Source organism: Abramis brama (assembly GCF_963993115.1).
Source record: "Abramis brama genome assembly, chromosome: 3".
Lineage (NCBI taxonomy): Eukaryota > Metazoa > Chordata > Actinopteri > Cypriniformes > Leuciscidae > Abramis > Abramis brama.
Genome location: NC_139965.1, coordinates 55,107,631 through 55,121,761, shown reverse-complemented (window position 1 = coordinate 55,121,761; position 14,131 = coordinate 55,107,631). Strand labels below are relative to the sequence as shown.

General features: G+C 34.9%; 1 protein-coding gene across 4 annotated transcripts in view; it reads left to right on the top strand.

Annotated features, from left to right (window-relative positions):
- Positions 1 to 14,131, top strand: part of rap1gds1 (RAP1, GTP-GDP dissociation stimulator 1) — a 48,899-nt gene that overhangs the window by 18,255 nt on the left and 16,513 nt on the right. For 2 of the 4 annotated variants that reach the window (XM_084108567.1, XM_084108568.1), the window contains exons 5-7: positions 2,147 to 2,293; positions 8,876 to 9,004; positions 9,131 to 9,256. In XM_084108567.1, the coding sequence (XP_083964693.1) occupies positions 2,147 to 2,293; positions 8,876 to 9,004; positions 9,131 to 9,256 (402 nt within the window). The remainder of the gene's footprint in view (positions 1 to 2,146; positions 2,294 to 8,875; positions 9,005 to 9,130; positions 9,257 to 14,131) is intronic. The other 2 variants (XM_084108570.1, XM_084108569.1) reach the window with 1 other exon arrangement.

Genomic DNA, 14,131 nt, shown 5'->3' with positions numbered 1-14,131 from the left:
GGACGCACAGCAGCACACAAACATGCCAAATATTTAAAATAAAAGGATTACAATGTAAAAGAGTATTATTGTGTACATAAAGATATGGTGGAAAAAGGTGATTTGCTCTATTTCGATTGTTTCCGTAGACGTCAGTGTAATATCTCAACTATAAACTTTTCTCCCAGTACTTCTGTGATAATATGAAAATTTGTTACACAGAAATAATGATACTGTGTGTGACTGTGAAGCTGTTTCATACCTAGATAGCCCAACTGCTTTTTCTGGGTCAGCGGCAGCACGAACACAGATTTTAATGTTTATAGACATAGGAAGGACGTCGCAGTCTTTTAACGATGAATCGTGCAGCTATAATTATGATTAAGTGATGATGCTAAATTAAATTTAGTAGAATATGAGTTAAAATAACATATTTCCACCTTAGTGTTGATAAAAAAAGATGTCTGTGGGGTTAAATAAGACAAAAAGATTGGGAAACTGGCTTAGTCTATGATATTGGAGCATTTATAGAGATCAAGCTAGTTAAACTGTGCAAATGTTCTCGAATTACTAGCAATTAAGTAAAGATTAAGTTATAATAACTGTTACATTTCCGATTATTTATGGGGTTACTAATAAAAAGACAAACATGAGATTGCATTAAGAGCTCTTGGCAAATGGACACAGATGGTTTTAATGGTGAAGCTGATTGACGGAGCAGCTGATCTTGATCCCCGATGACCCTGACCCTTTGATAAAGATGACACATGTCAACGGACAGTCATGCATTTCACTCAAGGACTTCATTGACTTGCAAACCCCACGCTGTAGTATCTTTTTCCCTACACCGCATCCGAAAACCAATATTATACGCCATTTGGAAATCTTTCAACGTCTTTGTTTTCCGGATTCTGTTCTTTTACTTCGTTTTGTTGCATTTAAATCACTTTTTTTAATCTCTCTTCCTGAATTGTGTGATAGTAGGCAGTCGTCGTAGACTTTGCGTGGGCAAGCACCAGTGTAAACAAACCTGAAACATTGTTCATACCAACTGAGCTGACTCATATCTGACACACAAATACTGTCATTTTAGTGACAGAGTTTACTGGAAAACCTAGCTATACATAGCATAAATATAAATCACTGGTGTATAGGACAGTATTTTGCTTCTGTGAAAAGTATGACTAAATATGGGGTGAAAGTACTGTATACGGGATTGAACTGCAGATTCGTGATTCATAAATCACTTTTATGTAGTCAAATGGTGTTGTAAAGTAGGGCATTGTAGTGTAGGGTAGGAGCGAGTGGAGTTACATGAGATGGCATTTTTTGGATAAACTTTATTTTAAGGTGTCCGTGTTACAGGGATAGTTCACCCAAAAATGAAAAGTCTGTCCAGGAAGAAGATTATCCCCAGAAACACAGAAAACTGTGAGGGGAGACGGACAAATACACTTAAATTAAAGGGATTGTTCACCCGAAAATGAAAATTCTGTCATCATTTGCTCACCCTCAAGTGTATGAGTATGAGTTTCTTTCTTCTGTTGAACACAAAAGAAGATATTTTGAAGAATGTTGGGATCCAGACAGTTGACGGCACCCATTGACTTCCATAGTAGGAAAAAACTACTATGGAAGTCAATGGCTACCGTCAACTCCTCTGAACCCCGGTGTCTCTGTGGATCTTTTAACACCTTCCCTTGTTAGTGAGGGTGTTGCAGTCTGGATTTTGCTGTGCTTCTTCTGCACTTCTGGTCTCTGGACTCTGGTTTGCCTTTAGTTACGTCTGCACCTCAACTTCACAGCCGTAAACAAATCCTGTGCTGGTGTGATTATGCATTTTCAGCAGACACTTTCTGATCTCATTTGCGATTCTTTTATCTCAAAGTTGTCATTTTCTTGTGTTCTCAAAGAAACATTATCAGTTGTCATATTACATTCCATACGGATGCATTCATGGATCCCATCCTGTCTCTCCATTAAAGGAATCGTTCACCCAAAAAGGGAAATTCTGTGATTCTGAATCATTTGAATAGGTCGGGATGACATGAACTATTCCTTTAACGCCCTCTTCTCTGTCATTGTGTTTCAGGTTGCTGTTTCTTTGTGTCATTTGTTGCCTTTTTTATTGTTTATTTCTTTTTTATGTGACCTCTTTGTTTTGCAGATGAGGGCAGAAGTGCAGTTGACGCAGCGGGTGGTGCTCAGATAGTTGCCGAGCACATTAAGTCTCTGGCCCAAAGCACTGACCCGGCCACCGGGAAGCTCTTGACTGTCTTTTGTGGCATGCTGATGAACTATAGCAATGATAATGGTAATGACCAATCCCGCAAACCAAGAAGGCGATATTTTTGAATGGTCCCTTATTGGTATAGTCCGATATTGTTTAACTAAATGATTCACATATTAATCAGGTCTACATAGATATGACAACTTTTATCTCATTCTCTATAAAATAGGCATGCACATTTGATTTTCTGACTAGCACAGTTATAGCCTACCTCACGGTTGAACATTAATGGTAATATCTGTAGGGGACCACTCTAAGAAAGCCTGTTTCACTTCTCTTATTTATTCTGAATCTAATGTCTTTCACTGATTTGACATGATAGGTTTGCTAAATGGCTACATTTTGCTGCTTTGATCGGCAACTAGCTTTGATGTCCCTTGCAGCTGGTGGTGTTGTTAATGTTTAGTAATGTTGTGACTCCAGCTATCTTGAATTTTTTATTCACCATCCCTAAAAAATATTGTCTAATTTTGCCACTTTCCGTACATAAATGCAAAAATACAGTATGGGCCAAAAGTGATGTTCTGAGGGGATATTTGTTTTTTTTGTGACCTTATAAGTTCGGTTAAATGATGAAAATATTTTAAATACTTTTAAATATGAAGGAAAAGCAAAACAAACTTGTTTGAGGAGGTATTTATTTGAAAAAAATTACAGTGCATAAGTTGATATTCTGATCATATATTTTTTTCCAAGCACATTTTACCAATTCCAAACCACATCAATCTTAATAACTATGATTAATTTTGTATATAATACAAGTGATATATAATTCATGAAAACGCCTGATATTTATTTAGATGTGCATCATTATTAAACCGGTAAAATGGGCCAAAAAAAAGAGATTTAACTCGCATTGAAAAGTCATAAATTATGAAATGCCCATGAGAAGGATGCAATACTAGAAATTCCAAAATGATATCACTTATAAATGATTATATACAAAATTTAATAATAGTTATTAAGATTGATGTAGTTTGGAATTGATAAAATGTTCTTGGAATTTTTTTTTATCAGAATATCTATTTAAATATTACTATTTTAAAAAATTCATAGAAAAACAGAAAGCTCACAGGAAAAAGCATACAGTACATTAACTGCAACATAATCAGATATTAATATTTTGTTGGTTCTCTCTTGTTTTTACATGTTTATAATTTATTTGTATGAAAGCTTGGCCAAAAATGATTGACTCCAAGCACAACTATGCAATATGCCTACAAAATCTTTAGCAAATTTTAATAATATTTGAATAAAGGGTGAAGATGTCAGTTTTCCTAGGCCGGACATCACTTTTTGCCACTACTGTAAACATAATTTTACAAAATTTGTTTAATAAGAAATATATTTTTAATTAAAAAACATGATTTAAAATGTTTAAATTTGACGTTATTTTCAAAAGTAGCGGTGTTTTCTGACAAAAATTGAAATTCTCTATGCATAAAAAATGCAAACATTTCATTGGCACGTTCTTTTGGTTCCATCAACCAATCAGTCCCCTTTGTAAGAGAAGGCAGCATGCAGGTTTTCTGTTAAGTGTGCCAGCCGAGCAACTGTCCAAGCAGTTTGGACTGCTTAAACAAACAAGCAATGTTTTGATTCGCGCTGCATTTTAAAGTAGAATTTTAACATCGAAAAAATGACACACTTCACCTTTAAAAGAAAAGTTCAGCGGGATGCATTATTGGGACACAAGTAAACACATTCTACGGTTTCGAGTGTCCGTATCAGTTGTAAAATGCCCAGGTTACATAAGGCTCTGGCCTTGTGTTTTGCAGCAATGCAGTGCATTGTTAAATATTTAAGGGAATGCAGGCAGTGTATTTACATCCCTGTGACTTGATGTCCTTGAATAATTGATGGACAGGCCAAGCGCTGCTCCCTTCATCCCTGTTTGCCAGCAAGGCTTGAAATGGTAATAGCTTTTTTTCGATCTATTACACCTCGCATCCAGAGGCTAGTGCAAATCAACAAATTTAGGTCAGGCATTTTCGTTTTCGGTGTCCTGATGAAAATAAATGGTCAGATATGAATTTAATGGAAGAGAACAGCCAGTGGGCTGTTTATTATCGCTGATATCACACTCATGCTGTTTTGAACCACGGCCTTTTCTTTCTCTCATCTCTGTTTCACTCAAATGTTGTCTTGTAACAGATTGCGTTTTCTTGCAAAGTCTATCTGTTCTAACTTAAAGCCTGTCATCATATTTACTAAGCCACCAAGATAAATGACTCATCTAATCACATAAGCTTATCACTTTGGGATTTTTTTTTCACATGGGAAAAGACTTGACATGCCTGGTGAGACATTACACTTATCTAGCATATCTGTAACCATAAATACTCACTGAACTGTAATACCCTTGTGAATAAGAAGTGCGCTTCAGCATACTTTTAAAAGAGGAATTATTACGCAAATAATTTACTTTAAAAGAATATGGGGTTAGTTCACCCAAAAATGAAAATTCTGTCATTAATTTCTCACCCTCATGTCGTTCCAAACCCGTAAGACCTTTAATTTTCTGAACACAAATGAAGATATTTTTGGTGAAATATAATTGATTTCTATCCCTCCATTGACAGCTACGCAACTCCATATGAATTGAGCGGTTTAGTACAAATTTTCTGAAGAGGCACGGTCGCTTTATATGATGAACGGATTGAATTTAGGCTTTTATTTACATATAAACTTTCATCAACTCACACATCAGTTGTGGTAAACAGAAGCTCAAGACATGTCTCACATGACATGTGAGAACCAATGAGGTTTGTTCTCGCACGCCAAGCATAAACAGGTTGAGCTTCTGTTTATGTCCGCTGATCAATGTTTAAATGTGAATAAAAGACTAAATTCAATCTGTTCATCATATAAAGCGATAGTATCTCTTCAGAAAATTTGGACTAAACCGCTCAATTCATATGGATTAGTTTTACAATCTCTTTATGAACTTTTTGAAGTGTCAAATTGGTAGTTGCGTAGCTGTCAATGGAGGGACAGAAAACTCTCAGATTTCATCAAAAAGATCTTCATTTTTGTTCTGAAAATTAACAGAAGTCTTACGGGTTTGGAACGACATGAGTGTGTGAGTAATTAATGACAGACTTTTCATTTTTGGGAGAACTATCCCTTTAAGTGCACTTCTTTTTCACAAGGCATATCAGCTCTTGAAATGTAGGCCCAGGAGGCTGTGCTTTATTTAGTTAAGTTAAAGCACTTTAACTGTCAATGACTATATTCACAACATAGCATAGCTGCAAGTGCCTTGTTGCTTTTATAAAATGGTTACGACATCTATTTGTATTTGTTGAAATAGCTGTTAATATATAATCTATTTTAGCATGGCTGGCAGGCTGTATTGACCAATCAGCATCCAGTAGTGGAAGCGTATTTTTAATTGCATGCATTTTTGTATTGGTTATATTGTAAAGAATATATGCAGAGTCACTAGTTATGCAGTTCTTCGGTATAATCGAGTCTGTGACGGCAGAATTTTGCTGTTTGTACACTCTTAGTGTTATAGCCCTCCGTTAAACATTTAAATCTCGCATGAGCTTGAGATTGAGGTGCAAACACTTCATAGTTCTTTTAGGAAACATGACTCATTCTCCATCAGTGAGCTCTGCGGGTCCCTGGTTTCTCTGACGTGATTTGGGCTTCGATTACTGGCAAGAGTTCCTCAATGATTTCTGGCTTGCGTCCAGTTCTGCCAAGGCTTGTTATGTTGTGTTTTCTCATTTGATACATTCACCCAATAGATGTTGCTTAAATATTCCTCTTGCTCAGACCAGCAAAGCTTCTGTGGTGGATAAAGCGAATAACAGGAAATTATATGGGAGGGAAGAAGCATTTCGGACTGTCAACTGTTTGTTAAATGTGATGAAGGGATTTCTGTTTCATAAGTGTTTTAAAGTGCCTTATACTCTTTCTTCAACTCATACTCAATAACATTTTTCTCCTTTTTCAACTGCGGATGTTTTCCTCTTCCTGGACTGTCTCCTTAACACAGTGCTCTGCTGTCTCAGCTGCCATCTCCTCTTTGCTTCATTGAATTTACTGATCAACATCTGCTTCCCGACAAATCCATGGCATCAGATGTGTGCCGGACGGTGCCGCCCATATTTGGTGTGTCACGGAGACATTTCAGGACAAACTGAAACCGGGCTTACTTTTAACAGCAATGCAAAATTGGACTGTTATTAAAAGTAAACAAGACATAAAATTATACATTTAGTGAGCTTTATGATTAAAATAAGTAGTGGTCGACTGATATGGATTTTTTGATGGCCAAAACTGATATTTTAGAGAGCAGGAGGGCCGATATAAAGCCTAAATGATATTACACTATTTAATTTAATTAACATGCATAACAATTGCTGCAATGAAATTTTGATTTTTTTTTACATATTTGCTCAATTATAATTATATACAATATGAAAAAAATGAACAAAAATAAATATGTAAAAAAAAAAAAACAGATTTATGCTTTAGCAGCTTCTTGATTCTGTAATTTCACAAATAAAGAAATCATTAAAAAGGAAATAAACGCTGCAACCAATAGAGCACTCAGTAATCTGGTGAAAGTAAATTTTTTTTTAATAAAGAAAAGGTAATGCTAATTTTACATACAGTACACATATGACATGTATGTGAAAGCAGCAAACTGGATATAGCACAGCAGTGAAAGATTTTGCTCACAGCTAATTACCGTAATTATGAGATTCAGAATTATGTATTTCTATGGTAACACTGTCAATGCCAAAATGAATCTGCAGCGGTCATGTGGTTAAGTCGGAGCTTAGTTCACAAGTTGTAATTATGAGTTCTTGGAGGATGTGACCGCTTTTACAAGTCAGAATCTCGTAATTACGGCATGACGCGAACGAACCTGCAGGCTTTGGCGTTCTTAGCGTTGTCAAAATAAAAGTCCAACTGCTGTCAAAATAAAAGCTACTTCTGACACTTAACTGTCAAACAATAAAACCTATGCCAGTAATTTAAAGATGTAAAACATCTGCCTTGATCAGTCGGCCACTACAAATAATTCAAATATCTGCCAAAATACACGCATAAAAGGTATTCTCTAAAATAGGTCATAAAATGTTATGCAAGCTTGATTCTCAGGTAGATTTATTTGTTCTAAAGACATTTAGATATTTCTGCTGGAGAGCAAGTGTGATTGAGCTCAGGAAGAAGGACCTGTGCTTGTGCATGAAAAGTGATGGCTTAGCAGTCCTTTGTTCCACTGTGGCCTTGATTTATCGTTCACATTTTCAGGTCGAGACTATATATTTTCTGTGCTAGTCTCAGTAAAGCACTCTACAAAAATGAAATGTCAGAGCGTTATATAATGTGGCTGCATTTTACATACTGCTGGTATTACTTTGATCTGGTGAATGGGCTCTTTTAATCTGCAGCTTTACACACAATTGCAGAATGTAAACAGCGATGAAATCACTCATAACCAGTGATTAATTTTCATGCCTTTTTTTAATTTTATTTTTAAGCAACGTAGTTTTGAAAGGCTTGCTGAAGAAATCAAGTCATGTACATAAAAAAAATGTAATGAGTGATAATTAAAAACAAAATAATAATTATTGGAAAACATGCTCAAAATATAGTTTAGATGTACATTACTGGTGCACCTTCAGCTCTTAGTAAATATATCAGTGAGTTACACCAAAATAAATTGTTTTGGGTACAATAAAAAAATTTGTTCACTAAAAGTGCTTTTTTTACTTTTTTAATTTAAACAGTTTTTATATTTTTATATAGCTTTTAATTTTTAGTAATTTTAGTTCTTAAACTAATTTATTTCAGTTAGTGTTTAAATTTTTTAATGTAATATTACATTTTAATTTATTTCAACTTTATTTCAATTTCTGAAAATGATGTGTTTTCTTTTGTGTTTTTCGCATACGGATGTTGTCCAAATAATTCCCGTTCACATGGATCAGCTAAAACGAATAAAAAAACGCTGTATTATTCATGCCAGGCCAGTAGTTGGCGATGTCACTTTGTAAAGAAACTGTGCGCCTATATACAACACGTATATGTATGTGCATGACGTCACCGTTTTTCGCAAATTCACGTTTTTGTAGTTTACTCAGAGCCAATAATGGTGTCGTTTTCAGAAACTTGCACTTTGAAATCCGTTTTCAAAAGTTTGCATTTTCAACCCCCAAAACATTGTTGTGTAAATGAATGGCCAAAGCGCATAAAAGTTTTCAGTTTTTAGTTGAAAGCGTGTTCTGTAAACGGCCCCTTAGTTTTAACTAGTTTTAGTTTTAGAAAAACATTTGACGAAGTTATCACGATTTTATTCATTGTAAAAATCACATTATTGTCTGTGATATTTTGACTGAACATTGCTGCCATTGTACACTGTCATAAGAAAAGACTGACAAACAAGTTGAGATTTTTCCTTATTATGATGATGATGATGATGGTGATGATGATGTTTGGGGATAATAAATTTTCTTGCAATGTAATTAGCAGATTAATGATGAATACTGGACTTTAACTATCGATAAAAAATGCTGTTATATTATCAAATCTGCATGAACTACTAGAGTACAGAAAATCTCATGTGTTTTCTCTCCGCTCTAGACTCGTTGCAGGCCCAGTTGATCAGCATGGGTGTGATCCCAACACTGGTCAGACTGCTGGGTGTTCATTCTCAAAACACCGCGCTCACAGAGATGTGTCTCATTGCCTTTGGCAACTTGGCAGAGCTTGGTGAGTTACCGATTCAATTCGGTCACATCGCCCAACTGCATATCCACATTTTCATATATTCAAATACTGTTTATTAGGACGTATTGGATAAAGTTAACGCATCTCTTTTGACTGATCCTCAAACAGAGTCCAGTAAGGAGCAGTTCGCCTCTACAAATATTGCCGAGGAGCTGGTTCGGCTCTTCCGTAAGCAGGTGGAACATGAGAAGAAGGAGATGATCTTTGAGGTGTTGGCACCACTTGCTGAGAATGGTGAGAATCACAGTGATTGACATTGAATAATGATGAACACGAATGAACCAGTCAATGTAGTGTCTTTTATTTTAAGTGAAACACTTGCAATTTTTGAGCATGGTACCAGGTTATTGCCATTATTCTTGAGTTATTTGTGATATTTATTTATTTATTTTTGATAAAAAATGATAAAGATTACCAGTTTCCAAATACAAGACTGTTAGACTTTAAAAAATTGATGCAAGAAACCATCAGCCAATGCCGATAAGGTGAACCAAAAACTGAACCTTTTAGTGTTGTGCAGAACCATGCAAACACCAAGATATATGAATATGGTAATCATATAGCATTACCGTCTGATACTCTCACTATATCTTGTTATTGCCACAGTATTTATTTGTAAAGCGGTGCCCTTTATCTTTATGTTTTGAAGGCGGACCAGTGTTTTTTTTAAAGTGCCTCTATTATGCTTTTTCGTAGACTACCTTTCATGCAGTGTGTAATAAAGCTGTTTGTGAATGTAAAAGGTCTGCAAAGTTTTAAAGATCATAGTAGTGCACAACAAATAAAGTTGTTTTCTCCTAAAAGAAAGAATTGATTCTGAATCAGCAATTCCAGTCTCACTTCTGTAACATCTACGGCGGTTTGTAGCTAATTTGCATAATGCCAGCCTATGGTCTTTATTGGCTGCCTAAGAACGACGTTTACTTTGCCCCTCAAACACTGTAGTTGTTCTGAGACTGGAAGAGTTTGGTTCATGTTGTCGACATGTCGAGAAAACACTGTTTTCTGTGCTGCAAAAGCAAATCCACTTTGCATACACTTTAAAAGGATGAAGACTCTTCGACGCCATCTTTACTGTTCGTATCACTGTGTGTCAAGCGCTGAGGAAGATCCAGAGCTGAAATTCAGATAATGGTAATTCAGGTACTTAGCATTTAGTTTACAACACGCGTGGTTGACCAATCGCAACAGACTGACCAATCAGAGCAGAGTAGGTTCTCGGAAAGGAGACTGAATCCTTTATCGAACCGTTTCAGACACTGAGAAAAGAGGTGATGCTGCAGTGTATATTATGAGAATATTACAGTGTTTTTTTACCTTGGGTGCATGTAAACCTATTGTAGGAGACTGCAAAACAAAATGAGGAACCTTTAAAATAGCATAATAGGGGCACATTATTTCATAGTTGATATATTTCTGTTCCATGATTTCAATATGTGCATCAAAACAGCACAGGTTAATCTTCCAAGTTTAGTCATGCTGCGTTTGCTTTCAGCATGAGTTGAGGGACAGTAGTCGTTGATCAAGCTTGAACATGGATATGGATGTTGGCAGGTTTCCCGCGGTAGACCCACTGACCCAGTGACTGAGTGACTTCAGCAGCCTCAAAGGCTTTTCCTCCCAGCTGTGAGCATGTTGTGTTACTTACATAGAAAGTCATACTCTACCACCTGTTGTGGTTGGAAACAGGACACTTTATGAAATGAATGCATGTGTTTGCAGCTGTGTTTTGTCTCAGAAATCTTGAGCATGAGCCAGGAAGATTTTGAGTTCAAATTTCACATTTAAAAATAACCAAATTTTACTGCTTTGCTTTTCTTTTCCTTCGTTTATGTAAGCTGGAACATCAAAACCATCCAAGCTACAGAGAGTGACATGCCTCATAATGCAAAGCCTTGCTAATTTGATAATGAAAATCATTCAAAATGCATTTTCCAAGACTCTGGCTATTGCCTAAGGGTTGAGTCGCGAGAGAGAAAGCTACAATTAAGCAGATGCGTGAGATTTCTCGGCTGCTTCGCTGTCTGGATAATAAGTGTTATCACTTGTCTTCTCTGCCGTTGCCACATCCATCGTTTCCTCAAAATAGGACTCTGGGGTCTGCTTAAAGCTGCGGTCTGGACTTGCTTATTTGAACGTAAATCCACCCGCCACGGTCAGATGCTCTTTTTGTCTGTGAGCTCGTCTGAGGATTTGAAGTGACATTGAAATGTGCATCTGGAAGAAAGCTGTGTGTTTGGATGGTGTATCTTAATTGTTGAAGCGTGTGTTGGAGGGAAGTAGTTATTGAGGTGTTATTTGTTCTGTGAAAAAGTGTTTCTGTTTGTGTATTTTTGATACGTTGCAAAAACGTAGTGCCTTTGTCTTGTTTTAGAGCTATAACTTAAAACAAATCCTTAAATCCTTAAAACAAAATTAATTTACCTTAGAAACAGAATTGCACACTAGTTTCAGCCTTGTTTTCAGAGAATACATCTTGATGTTTTTTTTTAAATATCAGACAGCATTGAAAATAGTGTACCGTAGTTTCTTCTCGTTTAAAACACAAACCTCAAGATGTTGTTAAATGTCTGCTTTATTTCATTGAGATGCTATTATAATTTTTATATATATATATATACTGTATGTATGTATGTATGTGTGTGTGTGTGTGTGTGTGTGTGTATATATATATATATATATATATATAGTTTTAGTTAACTATACTAACTAATTTAGTTAACTGATTCTCCTAAAACAAGTCTTATTGTATTGTTTTATTATTTAAAATAAATAAATAAAGAAAATGATGCAGATTAAGAAAGATATAATATGGTTTTATTCCATTTTCAGATTATTTCATTTGTTTTTAGCATAAACAAGCAAGCATTTATTTAACAACCCTTTTGCAGGTTACTGTATGAAAGTGAAAGTGTTGAATTCGAAAATGTACACACTGTGTGTGTATATATATATATATATATAGTTTAGTTAGTATAGTTAACTAAAACCACACCCACACACACACACACACATATATATATATATATATATATATATATATATATATATATATATATATATATGTGTATGTATATGTGTGTGGTTTTAGTTAACTATACTAACTAAACTAATTTAGTTAACTGATTCTCCTAAAACAAATCTTATTGTTTTTTTGTTGTTGTTTTTTTTAAATAAAATAAAATGATGCAGATTAAGAAAGATATAATATGGTTTTATTCCATTTTCAGATTATTTCTTTTGTTTTTAGCATAAACAAGCAAGCATTTATTTAACAACTCTTTTTGCAGGTTACTGTATGAAAGTGAAAGTGTTGAATTCGAAAATCTTAAAATGTTAACATTTAAAAATTCATGCTAAAATTTTTTTTTAAATGAAAATGTTATTCTATATATTGTTTTAATATTTTTGTTATTTTATATTATTTTCTAATCTTAGGTATAAAATATAGTTAGTTATATAACTTGGTTATAGTTATATATTTTAATGAAAACTGTAAGAATTCATGACTGTTCACATGAAAGAATAGAACATATGAGCGGGAGAGAGAGAGAGCAGGTGTGGGAGATGGAAAGCCGACAGCATTGAGAGCATGTGTGAAAGCGGCGCTTTGGTTGTTAGCATTCTGTGCACAGCGCCGCTATCCCATACTGCCAGTCTCCAAGACAACGGCCTACTTAGAGCCACTACACAGCACTACAGGCCAAGCTCTGTGAGTCACGTGGACCGCAGCAAGAGTGTGTGTGTGTGTGTGTGTGATATAGAGGGGGAAAGGGTGAGCAGCGCTGTACCTGAACAATGCAGGCGTTTCATAACCAGCCAAATGCGTAGTGAGACGCCCATATGTCTGCGAAACAGTCTGACCTCAGAAATCCGTCCCTGCAAGATTTCCCCCCTGGCTTGTGTCATTCGCTGATTGCATGAATCATCAATATTCGGTCCATTGGATTGTTATTCTGCATTTTTTGGAATGCAAAATACAACGAATTGTATTTGTTTATATTTCAGAAATTGTGTCATGGTGTTACGTTCATTACATCACTGTGTCTGGTTTAGTATTTATGGGTCAGAGGATTATGTAATTCAGTCTGTGTATTTGAAGGGGAAAACATGCATTTAAATGCACCAGAGTTGGAGTCTGTATGAATCTGGGTCTCAGTTTATGGTCTGAGATAGTTGTCAACTGATATGCATTTTTATTTTTTTATTTCAGCGGCCGTTGCCAATTTCTAGCCAAATGGTTGGCCAATAAAGTGCTGATATATAGATGATGCAATTTAATGATATATAAATGATAATAAATAAGATCATCTGTACACAGAATTGCTAACAAAACAACTTTATTCAAACAAAATGTTATTTTTTTATTTTATTTGATAAAAACATTAAAAACTGTGCAATGCTGATAATTGTGTAATATAATTTCATGATGGAAAATAAGATTGGATGTACACTAAGTTCCTAAAATCAAACAATATTTAATTTTATTATATAAAAACATTGAAAACTGACAGATAGACAAGGCTGCTGTTCAACTAATGTAAGGCTGATTTATACCACAAATAAGATCAGATGCACACTAAAGTGCTAAAAATCAAACTAAATATTTTATTTTTAATAAAAACGGAAAATCATTATACATATACAACTCTGTATGTATATATATTAATTGCAACTTTTTATCTCACAATTCTGACTTTTTTTCTTAGAATTTAGTTTATATATCACAATTCTGACTTTATAACTCACATTTTAGAGTTTACATCACAATTCTCAGAAAAAATTCAGAATTTCAGGACATAAACTTATTTTCTCATATATCTAAACATTTTGACGTTATTTCTCAAAATTGTGAGAAATAAACTTGCAATTGTGTGAAAAAAGTCAGAAATATTTCTCAGCATTACGACTTTATATCTCACAATTCAGACTTTATAACTTGCAATTGCAAGTTTGTCTTACCAGTGTTGCCAACTTAGCGACTTTGCCGCTCGATTTAGCAACATTTCAGACCCCTTTAGCGACTTTTTCCAAAAAGGGCCAAGTGACAAAAAAGTCAAGATTATCTTTTAGTTTTTTTATTTTATTTCTGTGGCAGAAACAAACTTC